This window comes from Micromys minutus (genome assembly GCF_963924665.1).
Source record: "Micromys minutus genome assembly, chromosome: 1".
Classification (NCBI taxonomy): domain Eukaryota; kingdom Metazoa; phylum Chordata; class Mammalia; order Rodentia; family Muridae; genus Micromys; species Micromys minutus.
Window position 1 is genome coordinate 171,331,421 of NC_137969.1, and position 23,027 is coordinate 171,354,447.

The 23,027-nt window shown below is 42.8% G+C and overlaps 1 protein-coding gene and 1 pseudogene across 11 annotated transcripts in view; one reads left to right on the forward strand and one right to left on the reverse strand.

Annotated features, from left to right (window-relative positions):
* The first annotated feature begins 3,356 nt into the window (after window positions 1-3,356).
* The window catches only part of KIDINS220 (kinase D interacting substrate 220), an 84,292-nt gene continuing 64,621 nt past the window's right edge, over window positions 3,357-23,027 (forward strand). For 7 of the 10 annotated variants that reach the window (XR_013975599.1, XM_080940087.1, XM_080940086.1 and 4 more), the window contains exons 1-8: window positions 3,357-3,483; window positions 10,921-11,061; window positions 13,040-13,138; window positions 14,253-14,351; window positions 15,347-15,445; window positions 16,043-16,144; window positions 18,555-18,653; window positions 21,410-21,607. Coding sequence is in view for 9 of the 10 variants with exons in the window: in XM_080940087.1 (XP_080796213.1) it covers window positions 10,954-11,061; window positions 13,040-13,138; window positions 14,253-14,351; window positions 15,347-15,445; window positions 16,043-16,144; window positions 18,555-18,653; window positions 21,410-21,607 (804 nt within the window). In the remaining variant the exon portion in view is untranslated. The remainder of the gene's footprint in view (window positions 3,484-10,920; window positions 11,062-13,039; window positions 13,139-14,252; window positions 14,352-15,346; window positions 15,446-16,042; window positions 16,145-18,554; window positions 18,654-21,409; window positions 21,608-23,027) is intronic. The other 3 variants (XM_080940088.1, XM_080940091.1, XM_080940094.1) reach the window with 1 other exon arrangement.
* LOC308416775 (dynein light chain 1, cytoplasmic-like) lies at window positions 6,398-6,782 on the reverse strand (annotated as a pseudogene). The gene has a single exon. The product of its transcript is annotated as a dynein light chain 1, cytoplasmic-like (transcript).

Here is a 23,027-nt window from a genome sequence, read left to right on the forward strand (position 1 = left end):
ATGTTGTTTAGAGTATGACTTGACCAGTAACATTCATGCTTCATAGCTCTGGTTAAGAAGCCAGAGAATTTTTTATGTGTTTGTCAAATTCTTTGTGATGAAGACACATTCATCTTATTTACTTTTTTAAAAAAAGATTTATTTATTTTATGTATATAAGTACACTGTTGCTGTCTTCAGACACACCAGAAGAGGGCATCAGATCTCATTACAGATGGCTGTGAGCCACCATGTGGTTGCTGGGAATTGAACTCGGGACCTCTGGAAGACCGGTCAGTGCTCTTAACCACTGAGCCATCTCTCCAGCCCCATCTTGTTTACTTTTAAAAATACTTAATTTTCTAACTCCTCTGGGGTGGGGGAAGCGGGTACCATAAGAGAAAGGGAATCAGATACCCTGGAACTGAATTTATAGGCAGTCATTAGCCCACCAGTGTGGGTGCTGGGAACCAAACTCAGATTGTCTGCAAGAGCAAGTGCTCTGAGCCAGCTCTTCAGCTCTACATGCTTTATAATCACAGGAGAGGAACACTCTAGCTGAGACTGGCCTTAAATTGACAACAATCCCCCTACCTCGTTCTCCTTTGAGCATTGGAAGTATGAGTATGATCTATCATACTGGCCAAGAAAGAACCACTTTAGAGTAAGGTAATGTAGAAAACATGCTGAGATTTCTGTGGCAAAGATGCTAGACGAAGAAACTGAAGCCACAGAGAAGATTAGACTGCTGATCGTTAGGCCAGGGTGCTGATGCTATGGGAAAAGGCCCAGGGCGATTAAATTGCGGCTTTGGTGAGAGCAGTGAGGAGTGGAAAGATAATGCTTGTTTTTCCTTCTGCGTGAAAACACACGAGGAGGTGAGCCGGGCACTCAAAGCCAGTGACTCAGAGTCTTGGCTTGTTGAGTGATTCCCGAGTAAAACCTGTAGGGTGTATTTCTGGGAACGATCTATGAACCAGAGAAAGAGCAAAGGACACGGGAAAGTGTGTCTTTGAGAAGCAAAACAAAACAAACAAACAAACCTGAGAACATCTATCTTAGTTCCGCAGTAGTTGGGTTGGAAGATTGGGTATGAAGGTTCACAGTATGGAAGGAACCAGGGGCTGGCAAATACTTGTTACCAAAATGGAACTTTCCCGAGTCAGAGTAAGTAACCTTTCGCAGAGGCAGGAGGTAATGGATAGAAGCTTGTAGATCAAATACAGCCTCCTTATCTCTCCCAACCCCCACAACATTTTGAATGCTTTTAAAAATCATCTTTACACAATATTATCTAGTCATTCTCGACTCATTAAAAAATTCATTTTACTGCAGAAATGCCTGATTCCAGGGCAGGGCAGGGCAGGGGCTGGCTTTATGATTGTGGGAATGTGTTCCCAGCCTCCCTTGCTTCTCCTCAATGAGCCCATCCTGGTCCCTTAGCCTCCAGTTCCTAACCACAGTGCTTTCCAAAACAGCCCTAGGGTGTGCTCACTGAATGTCTGCAGGGACTTGGTCTCAACAATGGGAGAAAAGGTGGGTTCCTGGAGTAGGGCTTGGGTCTGAGACAGAGACCTGCTTTGCCAAGTTCTTCAAGAATCCCTGGTAGGGCTCTGCAGGGCCTGGATGCTCCTAAATTGGGGACTCAGCACTTTTCTCTTCTGCCTACCTCATTTAGTGCTGTGTTTCCAGGGTTCCCAAAGGCAGGCAGTGGGATGTGCAGGTGATGGGATGTGCAGGTGATGGGATGTGCAGGTGATGGGATGTGCAGGTGATGGGATGTGCAGGTGATGGGATGTGCAGGCCTTGGGGTGTGCAGGCTGTGGGGTGTGCAGGCTGTGGGGTGTGCAGGCTGTGGGGTGTGCAGGCTGTGGGGTGTGCAGGCTGTGGGGTGTGCAGGAATTGGGATGGGCAAACAGTGGGGTGTGCAGGCTGTGGGGTGTGCTGACACTGGGGTGTGCAGACAGTGGGGTGTGCAGGCAGTGGGTGTGCTTGCCCCTCATTCTGTCCTGGTTTCCCCCTGGAGGCAGAGAGCTCAGTGTAGGAAAGCATGTGCCTGGTCCTAAAGGCAGCTTCCTGGCTTGTGGAGGCCGTTCCATTAACCTACTTGTCCTTCTGTTGGAGTTACAGAGCAAAGGTGTGTGCCACAAAGCCCAGTGTGTCCTGGCAGGGTTTGAGGGGAAGGCAGACAGAACAGGGGCAAGGTCTGTGAGGGCAAGCTTTTCAAGAGCCTTACTTATAGGAGCTGTGGGGAATGGGCTCCGCGGAGGAGGAGGGCTATTGAAGAGTTTAACTGAGAAATGCTTAGTGTCCTGAGGGATAAAAAGGGGGTTCTGTGTGGGAAGAGGAGTTGGGAGAGTAGGCAGTCCCATGGGGGAGTTCCAAAGCTTTTAAATAGATCTGAGTGATTAACAGGTACAGCCAGGTGATGGGTTGGTTAGACAGTATGGGGTGATATGTGAGATACTTCTCACTTCCTGTGATGGATCAGGAGGGGCCTATAATGTCGGCCCTATTGGGGATGAGACTGACTGTGTGCAGAATTCTGGAACTCTGAGGCAATTAAGGTGGGTGGAACTGGAGAGGGAGTACCAAGCCTGGAAGAAGACTAGGAAATTGGTGTCACCAGGCCCGAGGAGGGGAATATTGCCAGGATGATGTTGCTGATGGTATTCAGCATGGGTGGTCTGGAATCAGTTAGTAGGTTTTGGTGACCTTCCAGAGACACCTTCTGCAGAGGTGGGACGGGCACAGTCGGGAGGGGTCCTGGGGGAAATGGTGGGTCCTCAGAGAGCTGGAAGGAGGCAGTATGGAGGTCTGCTGAGGCAGTGCACTCTTCTGATGATGGAGAAGGCAGCCTTCGGACTCCTGGACCCTAGAAGGAGAAACTAAGCTGCTTTCATTTGCAACAGAGGACAATGACTTCCAAAGTTGTAATTGTGGTTTATTTTTCTGCTTATAATGCCAAGTATGGGTTATAAATTAACTTTCATAAGACTGAATGACAGGATAAAAAGATGCCTGGGGCACCTGTGGAAAATATACTCATTTAGCTGGGACGGCTGGCAGGTGGAGACAGAAAGATCGGGAGCATAAGATCATCCCTTGGCTACATAGCAAATTTGAGGCCTTCCTGGGCTACTTTGACTCTGTATTAAAACAAAAACAAAAACCAACAAAAAACAAAACACAAAACATCTGAGGCCAAACCAAAGAAGCAATGTCTCCATTCCTTTAAAATAGAGGGAAGGTCATCCAAGTCACTTCAACCCTGCTACTCTTCCTACGCTGCGCTCCAGGGGCGTGGCTATCGGAAGCACCGCCCACCCCACGAACCACGTGACCTGTCAGTTCCTGAGTCTCAGGAAAATGGCCGCCGGGCGTGGTACGGGGACTCTGCGAATAGCTGCGAGCTCTTGGCGTCGTGTCCTCTGACAAGGTCTGCGGCGCTGCGAGTCTTTTCTGCAGAGCCGAGGGCGCCGTCCTCGTCCAGGCCGTGACACGGTCAGTGCGGAGGCGGAGAGGTCGGGTGAGGGAGGGCGACGGAGGGTCCGAAGCCGTGGTGGTGGTGGCGGTGGTGGGGGACGAATCTGTAAGTGACACCGGAGTGGGGGAGGGGGCCGGGGTCGGAGACCCGGTGCGGGGCGTGCGGGCTGAGAGGGCGCGGTCGGTGCAGCGGAGGAACGCGGGGCTCTGGTGCATCGTTCTCGGGTGGGCACTGGCCGCCTTCATTGCTGTCACACCCTTCACTTACTCCCTCAGCAGGTGCCCCTGAGGCTTATCTTCTCGGCTGCTCTGCTTTCCAGGGAGGAGAGTTGTTTTCTTCTGGGCTTTCTTCGCGGAACCCACTGCCTCATTGTACTGTGCTGGCTTTTAAACGCCTTGCAAAATACCGGCAAGCCCCTGATTAGAACGCGTCCATGTTTGCTTTGTCAGCCAGGAGTGTGGGGATTTGTATATTTTCCCCTCTATGTTGTCTTCACGAATAGAAAGGTTTAAACCATTTTAGACCATTTTCTCATTAATAACTGTCTGTGGAGCGCTCCGCTCCCTAGAGGTGCTTGCTAAAAATGCAGCGGTTTTGCTTTTCCAGAGATCACCATTTCTTGGTATGAGGTGTGGCTGAGGAAAAACCCCTTGGAGGTAATTCTGATAGGTTAGTCCCTGCTCATATTTTGACATCACGAAAAACTAGAGGTGTACGTTAAAATGAAAAGACACATAATTTATTTTTAAGGGTGGTTGCGTGTCTCGTTCAGAACCAAAATTGAAAACGCTGTGGCAAGGTGCGTTCTTTGTTCCCAAGCTTTACAAAGACAGTCTACTTGATCAGACTGATTTTGGGGTCCTTGTTAAAAATTTGTTTCTGAGCTCCACCGCAGATCTGCCAAACTGGAACTCTTTGGGTAAGGAGACAGTATATAGTATTCAGCATGCTTTGCAAACAATTGCACACCAGTTTGAGAAGCCTTTTAAACACTTTGAAAATGGTTTCCAGACTATTCTTAGGGGTTTCATTTCCACAATTTCTTTTCACTTCTCCTTTTCTATCTTCCTTCCTTCATTCTCTCTCTCTCCTTCCTCCCCCTTCTCCCCTTCCTTCTTCCCTTCCTTTCTTCCTCCCTTTCTTTCATAGGTCTTAATATGTATCCCTGGTCAGCTTTGAACTGACAGAGATCAGCCTGCTTCTGCCTTTCAAGCCTGTGTGCCACCACTTCATTCTCTAATCCAGCTCATTAAGGGCACCCCACAACTCCAGTCAATACCAGGGTGGCTGGTGTGAAGGGGCAGACACATGTAAATAAATACCTGCTGTCTTCCTTCCTAAGACTTTCCCATGTCCTTTCTTTCCTCTCCATTTCATAGTATGCAAAGGTGCACTTTCTCTGGTATTCATGACAACACAACATTGATTTTCTTTCCCAGCCATATGGTTTATTATTATTTTTTTCACCTAGAATATCTCAGGGTATTTTGTTCTGCCAAAAATTCAAACATTGGGAATTCTATTTTCTTTTTTCCCCATACACCATCAAACCAATTTTATTTCTATAGCAACATTTTCTCACATCTGAGCCTGAAAGTAAAAGGCATCAGCTCCTGACAGTAAACACAGGCCAGATCAAATTAGATTAAACCCCTCAGTGTCTAACCATGCGGCCTTACACCATATCAGTTAGTTGGATCCTGTTGGGTTTCAAATAAAAATAGGTCATAAAGAGGTAGAAGGACTCGATTCATGGAATCCTGTTCAAATAGATAAATTGTCCTGTCTGTGGTCATCTGGCTCCAAGTACCCCATCTTTTCTGCAGATAGGAGACAAATGTCGGCTGTCACAAAACAGTGAAACAATCTTGAGGGGTGCCCATCTGCAACCCCAGCACTTGGCAGGTGGACAAAGGAACACTAGTTTAAGGTTGTCCTTAACCATTACATAGTTTGAGGCCAGACTGGACTTCCCAAGACACCGTCACAAAAAAATAGCCTTTCGAGATGTCATATGGAATATAGACCTGCTGCTGAATCCGAGTCTTAGAATCTATACACAGTAGATAACCTCTGACTGCCACATGCACACACATGAACAGCAAAGTTTCACACTCCTGGTCCTGATAATGTCTAATTAAAATCAAGTGGATAGGAAAACTTGCAAAGTGTAACTGACCTAATGCTCTAAGAAGTATCTTCTGCCACTGTGTTACAGCTTTTTGGCTTCTTAAAAATCACAGTGACAGCCAGGGATGCACAGAGAAACTCTCAAAATCTCCAGTAAAAACACTTGTGAAAATGGAAACAGGCAACCCTACAGGGACTCTTAAGATTCCCAAAGTTAAGTGTGGGTTGGCTGCCTCATCCTCTACCTGCAGAAGTCTCCTGTGCAGGCTTTTCTCCTTAGGCTAAGGTAGCTCTAAATTGCCAAGGGAGAAACTTGACTACAGACCCACAGCTTTACTTAGGTCCTTAAGTGATGCTGTGACTCACATTTACTGATTTCTGAGCACAGCTAGTGAAAGCAACAGCCTAGCAAGCCAACTCTCATCCACGCTGGCCTAGAACCTTTGGCCTCCCAAGTGTTAGGCTGAAAGGGATGGTGCCTCAGACCTGTAGCTAATAAGCCAAATAATCTGGAAAAACAGGTATGACCTGGCAAACATTCCATCAAGAGAACTAAATTGTCTAATCCTACAAAATATGGAGTCCTCAGACTAGTCATTTATCAACTGGCAAGCTTGTCAACCCTAACTTCGTTGAACAAACTAGCAGAGGCATTTACATTTTCAACAGGTTTATTTTGAAAGGAGTTACCTAAGGGAGAAAAAATGGGGGTACAGAAGTATGGACCAGAAAATAAATACAAATGTAAGCTGTTTTACTAATTTTATAACCACAAATGTGTACAGAGAATGATGCCCTGTACTAAACACAACAGACAGAAATGAAGTGTTTCCTTAGCCAGGCTGAAGATCCAGTGTCTGGTGTTTGGAATTTAGGATGCAGTCCTTGGTTTTGGATCATGGGTGTTTGGCACAGTCCATGCCTTTGACCAGATTTGAACAGAAGAATGGCCACCTGACCCAGGTAGAAGTAGATGAAGTGTTGGGCTTCATGTGTCACATAACTACCAAAGTTCCGGCCCACAGTGCAGCGCCAGGTGGGGTTGTACTTCTTGTCAAACTCCTTCTTGATATGGGCTGCAATATCCTGTGCTGTACTTCTCCAAAGCCTGAGCAGCGCACTCCGAGTCCTGTTGCTTCTCTCCCGACATGTCTACAGTTTTGATCACCGCCTTGCGGTCGCACATGGTTACCGTGGAGCAAGGGCCTTAGGGAAGCAGCAGAGGACAGCCGGTCGCTACCTAAGCCATGGCGCATCTCGGGAATTCTATTTTCTTAAGTTTAATATCTTGCATTTCTTTTCCACTTTAATTGCCTGATTCCTTTTATGTAGGATGTCTGTTTTGGTCTCTAATTCATGCCTAGAGTTCTGAGTCTTTTCCCCCTAGTCTGTACTGTGTATGCAAATATTGCTAAATTATATTTTCTATGATCCTGTGTGAGCCTGTCATCTGCTCTTCCAGCTTTTGCTGAGGAATGTCAGTTTTTTTTTTTTTTTTCCTTCCCTGAATCCCTGTTTAGAAGGTATAAGCAGAAACCTTGGGGAAAGGACACTTCCAGGGTCCAGGAGAGGTCAGGATACTGTGTAGCTTCATGATCTTGAATAAGGGTCTACCCTTAGGCCTTACTTAGGAAGAACCTTCCTCTGTTCGTAGCTGCAAGCTCATTCTCTGATGATTGTGATTTTACACATCATCACTAGTGACTTGGACAGTTTTAATTCCAATCCTGGACTGGCCCAGCCTATCTTTTGAGTGTCACATATAAAGATTGCTGGTCTAGCCCTGCGTGTGACTGGTGGTAGAGAGCATACTGCTGAGGGTGGCAGGGGCCCTCTCTGTGGACAAAGACACGCAGAGGCATCCTTTATGTACCTATATAGTTACTTAACTTGACCACTCTCTCATGAGATCCTGCTTGTTCTAGGCCTGTAATGGGTTCTGGAGACATAACAGTGGAGACAGATTATAAGCTTAAAGAGACAGATCTGAGCCGTTGTGGACTTTGAAGTCATAGCTGTCACTTGTATGCAGGGCGTGCTCTGGCTTATTGGGAGTATAAATGCTGGCATTTCAGGTTGGTGAACATGGGAAAATTTGTGATTCTACCAACACTGGGTTGGTTCTACTATATGCCAGGCACTTCTCCAACTGTTAGAACTGAGCAGTGAACAGAGCTCTTATTCTTACCGAACTCCTTGTTGGGGTAGGAAAAGTAGTTTAAATAAGTAAATGGTATGCTGAGTCATGCTAAACACTATCCTGAATAAAGCTGAGTAATGGAACAGTGACAGTAGTGGGCAGCAAGAGCTGTTCTCTACTTAGAGGTTGGGTGTGTCTGATCAGGTAACATTTGTATGGAAACACAAGATGGCCTGAATAAGGAGAAGGGGCAGTTTAAGAAAGGGATTCAAAGCTAGAGCTAGGTGTGCCATGCAAGGATGTGATACTGGGTTGTATTCTAGCACTTAACAGTGTATGCATTTTAAATAGCTATGATGTTGCTTATATAGTTCTTAGACCCCCTCCTTTAATATAGCATAAGCTTTTCAATAAGTACAGTTTTTTGGAAACATTTGATGACAATCTATCAATCCCTTGTGCAAATTTGTCACAGTTTGTTTATCCCTAGGCTTAAAATATGTATACCTGTGTATCTGCCTGAGTTTGTTTATACCATTTGCATGTAGGTGCCCTGGGGAGCAGGCTCCCCTGGGACTAGAATTGTAGGAGATTGTGAGCAGGGAACCGAACCCAGATTCTTGTGAATCTTTCTCCACATTTTTCTTTTCTCCACACATTAGCATTGCTTCCTAGGTGTGAAATTATTGGATCAACTAACTTTTTTAAAGGAAGGGCAAATTTATATAATAAATCTACATGTTATAAAATGTACTGTTGGGTATGGTTTTGAATTTTGACAGGTCCATGTGATTATGTAACACCAGTACAATCAAGAGAGGGAATATTCATTAATTCTCCAATTCTCTTGCATTCCTCTGCAGTGTCTCACCTTTTGTTTTATACTTAACCTAGCAACTCCTGATGTTTTCTGTCTGGTCTGGGTAGTTCTTGTTCCAGAAGGTTATATTTGCAAGGACTCATATAGTGCAATAATAGTATCTGCCCCCGGTTCCTCAAGGTACACGTACTTCCTGCATATAAAACATGAATGATATCCAGGACCCCAGAATTCTTGGCTCCTCACAGCATCAACTCAGTTAAGTTCTAATGCCGTCTTCTAAATCCATCCTGATGGGGCAGTGACACAGTCAACCCAGACCATCTGTGAGCCTGTGGGACTCAGGCTGCAGGCACATGCCTGTAATCACTTCACTGGGAGGCAGAGGCAGAGGATCTAGTTGGAGGCCAGCCTAAGATATTATTAAGAGCCTGTTTCAAAAGCATACAGACAAACAAAAACTAAACCAATGCAACAAAATAGGCAGACAAAAAGACAAGTTTTCTGTTCCAGAGTAGGTTGGAAGGAGCAACTTAATTCTCTTAGCAGAGGTAAAGATTTTTTATTTCGATGAGCCCTCTTCTATCAGATTTCTCATTTTTAATCTACTGTGCTTTCATTTTTATGTTAAAGCAGTTTTCTTAATCAGAGATTGCAGAGATGGTGTGCTTTCTTATAGCAGTTTTGTGCTTTGGGTGTTATATTTAGGTTAGCTTTCAGTTAGAACTTGTATAGAGGGCAGAGTAAGGGCTGAAGGTTTTGCATTTAGATGTCCCATGAGAAAACTACATAAAACAATTTAAAAATATACTTATTTATGCTTTGACCAATTTAATATATGTATACAGTATATCTTCTACTATACACCTACCCCACCCCCTCCACTTCCTCCAGATACCCTTCAGATTTCTACTTTTCCAAACTTACATCCTAGTTTTGGTGGTGTGCCAAGCAAACAGGATACTTTTCTAGCGTGGAGATTGGTAGAGAGCAAGGAAGTGGTCAAGGGGTGGACATGCAGGATTACTGTAAGGCAGCTCAGGTTATTACTTTTATACCCCCATGGTAGGTTGGAATTGCTCAGAGCATGACCTGCAAGAATGAGGGACCAACTATGGGTATGTGTGACGAAGAGAAATGTAGCCAGCAAGCTGAGCACACATGCCTGGGAATAGTGCATGGTCATGTAGTCAAAGGTCTGAGGGAGCTGGAGGAGGCGGGGTCATAGGTGTTCAAGAGGTGAGAGGCCACTCCATTTACATTTGCTTTTTCTCTCTTCTGAGAAGCCATTGGAGAACTTTAAGTGAAAGGCTTCAGTCCAACTTAGTAAGGTTCCAGTACACATCTCAGCGACAGCATCAGTCACCTGCATGCTCATCAAAGATGCAGATTCAGCGACCCCCACCCAGACCTACTAAGTCAAGGCTCTGAGAGGAGGGCCCATGGATCTGTGCTTTGAGCCCTACTGAAGATTCTGATGCATGCATGCCTAAAGGTTCTTTTCTATTTTTGGTTGATAAATACTAATTTTATATACTTACATGTTATGGTCTAGTGTCTCCATGTGTGCATGCATTATGGGATGATCAACTCAGCCTAATTAACTTGTTCATCACCTCACATCCTTATACTTTCTTTATAAGAGAACATTTAAAATAGACCCCTCCCCCCGCTACTTAAGAAAAACACTATATGTTATTGATAAATGGAAGATACAGAGTACAGAACCTTTTGCCCTGGTCTGACTAAAACTCTGTACTGTTGAACCATTTTCCCCTTTTCTGTCCATTCCCACACCCCTGCCTTCTAGCTCGTTTAGAAACCCACTGTGATACGTTATAGGTAGAGAGGTCAGAGTGGCTGGGTGGGAGCAGGGAAACTAGTTTGGAAGCTGTGAGATGCATCAGGATGGCTTGTACTGGGCTAGTAGTAGTGATGGGGGCATTGCCAATAGATATGAGACCCAGACGGGCTTGCTATATTAGATTAGGCTATATATGGGATTCAGTATCACGAAGAGGGCTGAATCACAGGTAATTCTAAGTTCTGGGCCCTAGAAGCTGGAGGGTCCAGGATCTATAGCTGCTGTGACCTGAGGTGAGGATCAGTGACAGGCATAGCTGGGGTAATAGTGATGAAGTTTGGGCTCTATCTGGCTTGGGTTTTGGATGAATTAAATTTGATTTGCACTATGAGTCTGGGAAAGGATAGCTTGTCTGCATTTTGACAGTTGGTGTGTAGGAATTTTTAAAAATATTTCTACCATTGGAGGTGTGTCTGAACACATTTAAGGGTAAAACTGAAGTGTATTTGATCACAACTTTCTAATCAGAATGCACATTTTTGTCTGACTGGTCTTTACAGGTGAATTAAAGCCGGCTATAGATTTCTGTGAAAATGTCGGTTCTCATATCACAGAGTGTGATAAACTATGTGGAAGAAGAGAATATTCCTGCTCTGAAAGCTCTTCTTGAGAAGTGCAAAGATGTAGATGAGAGGAACGAGGTGAGGCCGAGACTAAACTCTTCAGGGATGTGCAGACTGCTCTCTGCACATGATGCTGTGCTGTGGGTGAAGGTGGGAGAGGCAGGCGGTTTCCCCTGCTCTAGCGGGTGGGTTCACAATGTGACTTCCTGTTGAAAGTATTTTAGTCTGTGTTTTGAAAGCTCCTTTTAGCTCCTATGAATTGCTGGATATTGAATTTAGGTTTATTGACTTTCCCCTGATGAGATAGCCAGAGTGCCTCTGGGAAGCTGTATAGAGTGTGTGGACCTCCTCTCTCTTCAGATTCACCTACCAGGCAGAGTTAGGATTAAATATTTTCTCACTGAAGTCTGAAATAGGCATGAGTTGTTCATTCCACAAACCTTTGGATTTTAGATGCTGCATGTTTTGGAGAGTATTATATAAGTCATGCTACTGTTAAATAATTAATTAATTAATGTTAACTTACCTAAGATGTTTCTGTTAAGTGGTATGAGCAAAAACATTGCTCGTATTTCATTAGATGCAGTGTGAGGGCTGAAAACTATTTGATAAGGCATTTTAGGAAATAATAAACTTTTTAACTGTCAAAGTATGTCTTTAGTCTTAAGACATTTCGATTATTTTGCATTTTATGTGTATGGGTGTTTTACCTGCTTGGATGTATGTATGCCTTGTACATGCCTGGTACATGCAGAGGTCAGAAGAAGGCTCTGGAGTAAACAAATGGTTGTGGCCTCAGGTGGGTGTTGGGATTAGAACCTGGGAACTCTGTAAGAGCCACCTGAGCCATCTCTCCAGCCCCTTCTTTCTCTTTTCAGTGCTAGGGATCAAGTTCATGCCCTTATGCAGGCTACATTCATAGCCCTAAAACTGGTATTTTTAATTATGATTTAAAAAATTTTTTATTGAACCCTAGTCATATTCATTCCCATATCCCTTCATGTCCACCCTCTGTCCTTGCAACCTACTCCCAAAAGAAAACAAAAGATAAAAATAAAACAACAAAAAAGAAAAAAGTTGAAAACAAGCATCTCATTGTGGCAGCTCCTGTGTGTCACATACGCTCTTTGCTGGTGTCCTTCCCTGGTGCAGAGTAGGCTGTGTGCTGGACTGAGGCTGCACATCTGACCCAATAAAAAAATGGAGCAAGACTTTAAGAGATGGGTTTTATATGTGCTTATATAATTGGACTTAATTTTTGGTGTAAACTTTTCCCTTTTTAAACTTTTCTGCCTCTATCACTAGATGTCTACTGGTGATGTCTTAACTTGGTGCTTCCCAGTCTGTTCCGTGTCTTGATTGACACCTATGGAAAGTGAACATGTGCTGTGCTTGCAGTGAAGGGGACTTAGTGCTGGAGCTCTGTCTTAGATCCATCTGCTCAAGCTCTGCCCCGTTCGCTGCATTCGCTTTTGGAAGGTGGAAAATATACTTCATGAGTTAAGGTTATGAGAGGAGGCTTAAACTACATGTGCAAGTCATAATGTGTAACATCTAGTTTTTAGTATCTCCTCTGGCTCTGAAATAAAACATGTATGTTTAAAATGTCATTCTATAGCGCATTTTGTATGGAAAATTAGGTCACCATAGGTATTGTGAGATTTTGTATATGTTGTGGTAATTGTTTGCTAGATCCTAGTACTATGATGTTTACTGATTCTGAATGAATTCATAGCTCTAAAAGAGATTAATAATATTATGTGGGTTACACTTTTAATGGCTTTGATATTCATTTTTTTATGGAAATTGAAAACAGGGTCCTGTACATTTGAGGCAAGTGTCCACTAGTGACCTATATAAATATACCCTAACTAGTTTATGACTTTTAAATCATCAGTAAACCAAACCTATAGGTTTAAAGTTGTTGCTAAATTAAGGAAACAGAGGAAACACAGCAGTGCTTTGCACACCTTTGTGAAAAGGTGGATGTAGAGGTGAGCAGTGTTGCAGTGAGAGCACATCGTGTTCTAAGCTTGCTGTCCTGTTTGTTCTCCAGTGCGGCCAGACGCCGCTGATGCTCGCTGCTGAACAGGGCAATGTGGAAATAGTGAAAGAGCTGCTTAAGAATGGAGCCAACTGCAATCTGGAAGATCTGGTATGCATAAACTCACTTCCTCACTAGTCCTCCTCTTCTTTAAATTGTTCATAGCAAGTACTTAAAGAATAATGATTAAAAGTTGTACTTGGAGGGCTGAATGTAGTGATTTATGCCTTCAGTCCCCATCCCAGCACTCAGGAGGCAGAAACAGGCAGGTTTCTGAGTTCCAGGCCAGCCTGATCTACATAGAGTTCCAGGTTAGCCAGGGCAACATATGAGCCATTGTCTCAAAATAAATGAATAAATAAATATTTTTAAAAGTGCTTTGAAACATATCTTACCTTTGCCTAATATGCTACAGGTTTTTTTGTTGTTATTTTTGTTTGTTTGCCTTTTGAATCACTTTTTGCTTTTAACTGAGTATTTCAGCACCTCATGTTTTTTTCCTATGTACATGGTACCCCTGAAACTCCTATCTGTGGACTCAGGTGTCTCTAGAATATTTCACTGTATGACCTATGCTGTTAAGTGATTTTCTGTGATTATATTGTTCCTTGGTAATGGTTTCTTCTGACACTGCTTCTGAGGGACAAATTACCATCCAGTTTCCTTTGAATTCCCGGTATTCTTAGAGTCACTTACAGAATCACATAGCTATAGTCTTTTGCTTTGAGTGACCATTTGAATTTTTTATTTTTAAGACCCGGTCTCATTGTGTAGACCTCCCTCTGCCTCTCCAGTGCTGAGGTTAAAAGCATGTGCCACTACCCTTAATGTGATCATTTGAATTAATTCACTCTCTAAATAAAAGCTAGGACAATTTTGTTCTCATAGTTCCTTGTCACAATCTTTCTAATGTCCTCACTTGCAGCTGCACTGTATTACTGTGTGAGTGTGTGAGTGTGAGTGTGTCTTCATGACAGATTGCAGGCTCTTTAATCTGTGGAACAGTTGCTAGCTATGGGATCACCCTTTAGGTTTTGGTGGCGCTTCTCTCCCCCAATAGTCCTGACATAGGCAGGCTTTAGGCAGCTTCCACTTTGTTCCACAGCCTTAGAGTGGCTCACACAGCATCAGTGGGAAGATTGCCTGGGCTATAAATTCAGGTGCATCCCTCACTTTGGAATGCTGTGTTTTATTTTGAAACATGTCATTTGGATCACTCTTCAAGGATAACTGGACTGCGCTCATATCGGCATCTAAAGAGGGGCACATCCACATTGTGGAGGAGCTGCTGAAGAGCGGGGCCAATCTGGAGCACCGTGACATGGTATGTGTGCTGTGTGAAACACAGGAAACCTTGTCTGTTACTTTTATCCTAAAGACAGGGTCTTTAAGTGTTTTATGACTTGAGGTTGGATGTTGGAATGACTAAAAACATTTTAAACGCTGGTGTTATAGTGTCTCCTGTTTAGAATAGTCATTACTTCAGTTTATCTCAGAATTAAAAGTTCTCAGCTCATTTTTTTGGGGATGATTCATAACATAGTACTTTAAGAAAACTTATTTTATTTGGGTTGGATTTACAAGGTACATCAGATAGTTTAAATGTTTTGGGTTAGTTACAGGCTTTGGAGTGTGAGTCCAGGCTGCTGTCCATGAGCACTGCAGGGCTCAGAGGACATGGTCTGTAGTTGCCGCCTACCTCCTGTTTGGTCATGATCTGGGTAAGCGATACGAGTGAGAAAAAGGAAGATTTCTGTCTTATTCTGTAAGATGTTTAACTTTTTAGGACCTCAGTTTTAGCAGTCCAAGCAAGGAAGGAAATTATCTGCCTTGGTGCATAAAGCACACATCCCATCCCTCAGCTGACAGGTTTGCAGAGTGCTCATGGTGTAAGTTTTAAAGACACTGCAGCTTTCTCTCTCTTCATAGTAGACTAGGCCACACAACAATTTTGCTTCCATGATTTTATGTTCTCAAGCCTAGGGAGATATTACCGTACTTGCCTTGGATGTGAAATGCCCCCAGATATTAGGCCCCTCACCCCCTTCCCTGCTTCTTCTTGCATTCTGGGTACTATGGCTATAAGCAGCCAGAGTGACTCTTAGAAGCATGAACATCCTACTCTAACTTTTGTGATGTTTACTTTACAAACTGCAGCGATCACTTATAGACTTAGCAGATTTTATTCAGTTCATGTTCAATTGTATATTTCTGAGGCTTGAGAATTTAAGACTATCATTGTTATAAAACAGTGGTGTTACAGAGATGCACAAACAGCCTGATTGAAGTTGTTCCTTGCTTGTCCATTTTGTTCCTTAGGGGGGATGGACAGCTCTCATGTGGGCATGCTACAAAGGCAGGACTGATGTTGTCGAGTTGCTTCTTTCTCATGGTGCCAACCCAAGTGTCACTGGTTTGGTAAGCACTAACAAAAAAAAGTGAATTTTTAATGTGAATGGTAAGTTGTCTTACAGAATGTAGGCTTTTTATACTTCATAGTGAATAGAGATTTTTCAGATCATACTGAATATTATATAGAATGCTAGTTTAAGACCCAGTGAGAATTTTATGACAATGAGAATTCTGTACACTATCTTTTTCTCATCTTCTGATGAAAAAGCGAGTCTTTGAACTCAAATGTTCACCATAATTGTGTAACATTTCAGAAAGAGAGTGCGAATTTCTTAGTTACCTTCCCTGTGCATCCTCACTCTGTGTTTCCATGAAGTCATACCATTTTTCTACATGCTCTATTTTTCTGTACATTGTGTACATTTCCTCATTTTTAAATTATTTCACTTATTAATCTTTCCTGTTGGCTAGATAATCACATTAAATAAGCTAACTGCAAAAATAAATGTGTTAAAAAAATAAATGTGTTGATAATATATGTATCATTAAGTCTTAACACATCTTAGTTGTCGGTTTTCTATTATTAGTACTTGTGAATCTATGCTGTAAATGTCCATCTAAAGACTGTCTTCTCCTGTCCCCATGTGCGCCTGTGTACCCCAGCAGTACAGCGTCTACCCAATCATTTGGGCAGCGGGCAGAGGCCATGCCGACATTGTGCACCTGCTGCTGCAGAATGGTGCGAAAGTCAACTGCTCTGATAAGGTGAGTCTCAGAGCCCGTTAGGGGTCTGCTTTGTGTTGTGCTTACTTAAACAGTCCAGGCTGTAAATAGTTTCAGTGGAAGCATCTCTAATGCGTCTTATTTTTGTATTTCAACATTTTTACCAGTGTAGTCACAGGTTATAGATGAGTCTTGTATTTCTGTTTCGGACTGAGTGTTCTCTTGATATTTGTTGGATTAAATTTATTACTCTCAAAAGGTCAGGGCCAATGAACTCATGTTTTTACCGTTTGAGTTTTCTACTATAACTCTTTTTCCTGTTTTTTTGTCTTGTCTGCTGTGTTTGTGTGACAATGATCTTACATTTCAGGTTCAGTTGTCTCTCTTGTGCTTAGTAAAGCTGGTGGTGTGGAGATTGGAAAGCATGGTTGCAAGGTGCATGTGGAAGGGAGGGCAGTGATGGGCCCTTAAGAGGAAAGGCTGGTGGAAAGTTGGTTAGGCAAGGAAAGCCTGAATTGTCAGGACTTGAACTAGAGACTTAACAGGAATTGAGGAGTGAAGGAGAGGATGTGATGGGGAGGGGGCAGTTGAGTAATGTCCTGAAGAAACGGGGGGAGAATAGGATCTGGAGTGCAGGAGAAGCCAGCCTGGCAGGGTGACACACATGGATACTCCTAGCCCCCAGGACGATCACCAGATGACGGCCTGTCTGGACTATGTGCTGAGACTGTGAGAAGTGTGCACATAAAAGGGTTTCATTTAGAGGGAAAGACCAGAATTTGAACTTGAGGAAAAGTAGAGACATTTACTGAGGTGGTTGAGCACTAACTGAAGAGCCATTGAAGTTGACAGGAAGTCAGATAAGGGAGTTCCTCCCAGAGAGCAAGAGTTATTTGTAACGACTTGAATCTGCTCCTCAGGGTCAGCTGACCAGCATGATGGGAAAAAGAAAGGACAGACATTCTAGTGTGTGTATCAGTTTCTTATATATCAGTCTCTCCGGCGGTAACAATGCAATCGATGCTCAAGAAGTGAGAGCTTATTTCCAGTTCATACAATTAAGGCTGTCTGGATGGGCTGTGGATGTGCAAGTCTTTTATCTTTGGGGATAGCTGGATATTGTTTTGTGAGGTTAGGGAAGGTGTTTCTGACAGACAATGTATTTCCTACAAAGGACACTAGAGATGAGGAGTGAAATTGGGGAGTTTATCCTGCATCCCTCATCCTTCCCCTTAAGCCCGTTCTGAGGCATTGACTAAGAATATTGTTCTCCTTCACACACTTCCCCTTTTGTTAGGCCTCCAGTCCCACCTGCTGTATTCACATCCTTGCTAGTCTGTCGTGAGAATTATCTGTCTAGGGCACTGTGGGGTACAGTCTCCAAGAGCATGGTGTGAAGGTGTCTGGGGTCATTCATAGAGACTAGCCACATATGGCTATTTAGATTTAATTTAAAATTAAGTAAGAGTAAAAATTCAGTTTCTTAGTCATAAGCTACATTTTACATACTTACAGTCATATATACTAGAGGCTTCTTACTGTATTGGGCAGTGTGGAATAATGGAGAATTTTTTTTTTAATCCTTACTGGGCAGGCTGTCAGGGTTTATTAAATGTTTATGACCATGTACAAATGTTATTGTTCATAAATGTCACTGTGGGTATTTCCACATCTGTTGATTGGCAGCCTTCTCAAGAGACAACATTACTTTTTATGTGTAATTTATAGTTCTTGATGCTTTCTGATCATGCTTCATGAGGGTGCTTTCAGTTTCTGGGCTGAAGATGTCAAAGATACAAGTTGATTTGGGGTTATGGCTCAAAGTGCAGATCTGAAAGCTTGGTGGGTCCATGGGTTTTTGTTTGGTTAGGTTTAGTTTTGGTTTTTAGTTTTTTCAAGACAGGGTTTCTCTGTGTATGCCTGGCTGTCTTGAAACACACTTTGGTGACCAGGCTGGACTCAGAGATCTGCCTGTCTCTGCCTCCTGAGTGCTAGCTATCTATTGCTAGCTTCATTACTTTGGCCCTGTTTTGAAGCCTCACTTTCTTGTGTGAAAATGTGGTGTTGTGACTTGTGCTTACTCTGTGATAAAGACTTCATGCCTTACTAACTGTGTGGAGCTGTCTGGGCTGTACTCCACACTTGATCATTCACCTTTAGACTGCTAAACTTTCCATTATCAAAAGTCAGGGAAGCAGTGCATGCTGGGTAAGGATATGACTATGGTGGAAAGGTCATCTTGGTTATAAAGTTAAATAAAGTTGATCGAAAGACACTTCATACAAAAATGACTATTCTGGACAAGTAAGATGAGGAAAATAGGTTTTTGTCTAGGACCAAAATTATGATTGGTATATTTATCTAAGAATATTCAAAATATAACTTAATTATAAGTTGTTTTCTTTTAGTTCATGTCTGACAGTAATTTTGAATTCATTACCTGTTTTAATAGTATGGAACAACTCCTTTGGTATGGGCTGCCCGGAAGGGTCATTTGGAATGTGTGAAGCATTTGTTGGCCATGGGAGCTGATGTTGATCAGGAAGGAGCTGTAAGTACCTCTTTTCCTAATCTTTCTAGCACAGTGAAGTTTGTGCTCTAAGGGAATACTTTATGCTAGTACAAACCTAGAAAATTCCCTGGAGTTCTTAAATGATTTCTTTTATAATTTAAATCTTAAATGATTTCTTTTTGAGCTGGGACTTCACTGGGTGGTCTAGGCTTTCAGTGAGTTCATGAACTTCCTGCCTTTGCCTCCCAAGTGCCAAGATTTCTTAAGTGTTACTAACTTTGAAAATAATAATGCTATAATAAAAAAACCATAATGAATATTTGCCTTTGAGAATCTGTTACTAATATACATAAATTTGGGAAACTAAAATCATCAAGAATAATTTTTTAGTAATCTTATGAACTAAAAAGTTCTTTATATCAAGTAGTCTTCTGCCCCCTCTTTTTTTTTAAAGTTTTATTTATTTTATTAATATGAGTACACTGTCGATGTCTTCAGACACACCAGAAGAGGACATTGGATCCCATTACAGATGGTTGTGAGCCACCGTGTGGTTGCTGGGAATTGAACTCAGGAACTTTTAACCACTGAACCATGTCTCCAGCCCTCTGCCCCATCTTTTAATTAAAAATAGTTTTTTGAGATAGGGTCTCACTATGTAGTCCTGGCCTTGTAGAGCAAGCTGGCCTTGAACTCACAGTGATCCTTCTTTTCTGCCTTCTTAGTGCTAGGACAAATGGTCATACCAAGCTAAGTTTTAATTGTAATTGTAGGTATACATCATGCTCCATTAAAATGACTTTTCCTTAACACTGTAAAGTGATGCTAGACTTGGTGGGGTCTTTAAGTTATTTTTTTTCCTCTCAACAAACAGACAGAGGAAGTCAGAAGTGAACGGTTAAGGTTAAAAAATGGGGTCGGATCTAACTGACTACCAGTCATTAGCTCATTATTGACCACCAGCTGTGTATCTCATCCTTGCCAAGAGTGCTGAGGAGCCACGAGGAGTCTCACAAACAGCTTTTTCTTAAAGGTTCTAGGAGTATTTCAGGAACCAGTATTTGTGTGCAGCAAGCAGTTTTAAGGTCCTGAGGACTATTACTATTGTTATATTAAGTTAGACAGCACATGATGGAGTCTGAGAGGAGATACCACCAAATCTCAGGACATCTGAAGCCAAGTTAAACTGTGATTCATATCTGACTTCCTAGGCCAATGGCATCCAGTGTTTTCTCTCTTACCTGATAGGAGAAGCCCTTGTCCAGGCCTTCTAGGCACTGTTCTCCTTGCTGGAACCACAGCAGGGTCCTGGGTCTACTGACCTCTCCTGAGCTATCAAGTAGATGAATGGCTGGTTGTTGTGATGATTTGATGATGAGGAACTCCATTTAACTTGTCAGGAAGGTGTCGAGTATTTTAAAGGACTATTTAGAATATGCTAATGGGATTTTAGGAACTGTTAAAGATCATTTATTAAACTTTTGTTGAGATATGCTCTAATTCTTAATTCATTGTTTGTGTTTTTTCTTAATGCTTCATATAAATAATACTCTTAGTTTCAGTTTGATTCAGTTTACTTGTGTCATTGTCAGTGTCAGCGTCAGTACCAGTACCAGTGTCAGCAACAGTACCAGCGTCAGCGTCAGTGAAAGGGTTGTTCCTGCATGTAGATACAGTATGGGTTATCATTGAGAGAACTGAACTCCGGTAGTCTATACATTATATAACAGAAGTGTGTATTTTTGAAAACTGAAAATACTAATAGCTCAGGGGCTCAGTGGATAAAGCACTTGCTGCCAAGCATGGTGACCTGAGTTCTGTCCTTGGGATCCATGTGCTGCAAAGAGAAAGTGAACTTGTAAGACTTATCTGACCTCCACATGTCCACATGTGCATATGCTTAAGTGAGCACACAGAAAAAATGTAGGGCTGGGGAGATGGCTCAGTGGTTAAGACCACTGACTGCTCTTGCCAAGGTCCTGAGTTCAATTCCCAGCAACCACATGGTGGCTCACAACCATCTGTAATGGGACCTGGTGCCCTCTTCTGGTGTGTCTGATGACAGTGTCAGTGTATTCCATACACTAAATACAATAAAATAAATTTAAAAAAAAGAAAAAATATATAAAAAAACATTTTTTAAACACCTGAACATACGTCTCCAGCCAGTTTTAGCACATGTCTGGTTATTTGTATTGGCATTTTGTCAGAAATAACTTTAAAAATTAAATTTGTTTATTTATATATTAAAAGTAGGCACATGTATGCCACTGCAGACATGTGGCATTCAGAGGACACTGGCAGGAGTTGGTTCTCTCCTTCCACCACATGGAGCCTAAGGATCGAGTGGAGGCCATCAGGCTTGGCACCAAGTGTCTTTACAACTGAGCCTCCTTGCTGGCCCAATCAGAAATGACCCTAGTGACTGGAGAAGTGGTCCAGTGGGAGAGCCCTTACCTAGCGTGCTCAAGGCCCTGGGTTACAAGCCGGCACCACCGACTGTTAAAATGTGATTTATACTTTAAAACTAGTCTGTATGTGCCTTGGATATGTGCATGTGAGTAAAGGTGCCTGCGGAGGCTGGAAGAGGGCGTTGGAGGCGTTGGGTTCTCTGGAGCTGGAGGCACAGTGCCAGTGCTGAGAATCAGATTCTGGTCCTCCCCAAGAGCAGCAAACCCTTAACCACTGAGCCATCTCTCTAGCATTTGCTAAAAGCTCACCTGTTTGGAAATAGTTTTCCGATTTTTGTATGCATATGTTTCCTATGAACACTGACTTCTCTTTTCCTTTCCAAGAATTCGATGACTGCACTTATTGTGGCAGTGAAAGGAGGTTACACACAGTCAGTGAAAGAGATTTTGAAAAGGAATCCCAATGTCAACCTAACTGACAAGGATGGAAACACAGCTCTGATGATTGCATCGAAGGAGGGACATATAGAGATTGTGCAGGACCTGCTGGACGCCGGAACCTACGTGAACATACCCGACAGGGTAGGGGCCTACTTCAGACTTGGTGGTGGTGGTGAAGTAGACAGAGAATTAGTTAGTGGTTCCTTATCAAGACTCTTCACATATGACATGAACTTGTTTTAAGAGAAGTTTTATTCCTACCTTTGAAACCAATGAATTAAAATTTCCAGTCTTGTTAAAGAATGTCCTTGTTTATTTTTGTCAGATATTTCGTTACTGGGAACGTCACACATATGGTTAATTTGTAGCTCTCTTTGATGACTATCCTATAGGTGTTTCTCATAGCTGATGTTATTCATCATTCAGTACTTAGTACCTTTATACTTACGATTTTTTTCTCTTGCCTGACTTCTCTGAGGTTTCATATATGTGTTCAGAACTCTCCACTTGAATGTGTATTTAGTGTGCTTTAAAAACTTTCAGCAAAATAAGATGGAAGTTGGACTGTTTTTGTCTTTTCACTACTGCAAACCGTTTTTCTTCCATTTTCTCTGTCTCAGCGAACAGGCCCACTACCCACTCTGCTGCTTTCTCTTTTCTTTCCCAACCCCATGCAGTTCTGTTGACTCTACATGAAACTCGTCCTTTATATGGGTTCCTCACCACCATTGCCTCCCTGACCTAAGCCACCCTCCCCTGTTAAAACGGATCCTAAGATTCTCTGTTGCCTCTGCTTTACCTCTGCTTGTTGCTGAATGCATGCACTCCTTTGTTGAAGCCACCCAAGCAAGCCTCTCTCTTATACTTTGGATATGTAAACACTTGAGGTTTACAGACCCTGCATGTCAATGTCCTTACTTGAGTCCTTGTCCTCATTTTGTGCCATACTGCCTGCTTAGAAGGCAGCAGCCCTATTAGGTCCCTTCTCTTTCTTTGCACATGATCAGTCCTGCTGGGTCTGGCTGTGAGCACCAGCTGTGCTTTCAGTCTAGAATGCTACCTACACTTGGTGGCTCCTGTTCGCCATCCTGCCTCTACTTACTCCTACCTAGTTGGAAAGGTCCTTAGCTCTCCAGTCCAAATGATCAGTTATGCTATTCTGTTTGCATACTGTTTGCTTTGGTTCATTTATTTTAATTGTTTGTTGTCTTCTGTTAGAATGTAAATTTGCTTACAACTAGGACCTTGTTTTCTTGTTTCCCTTAGTTACAGTTTTCCATAGTTACATTCTTAACTATGACTGGTCTGCTTTGGGCTTATGTATGCTGTTTGTGGTACAGCTAAAATACTATACCATGATGTTAGACTTAGAGCGCTCAAGGAATAATTGACTTGCAGCATGTTGGGGTTCTCAGAATGGAGGCAGGCAATGGCTCGCAGGCTCACTTAGCACAGAAGTCTACAGCTGACCTACAGTTTAGCAATAAAACAACAAGACACCCGCCTATGGCAAAATTAGTATTTGAAGTAGTGAGAAGCTGTGATTCAAAATGACTGTTGC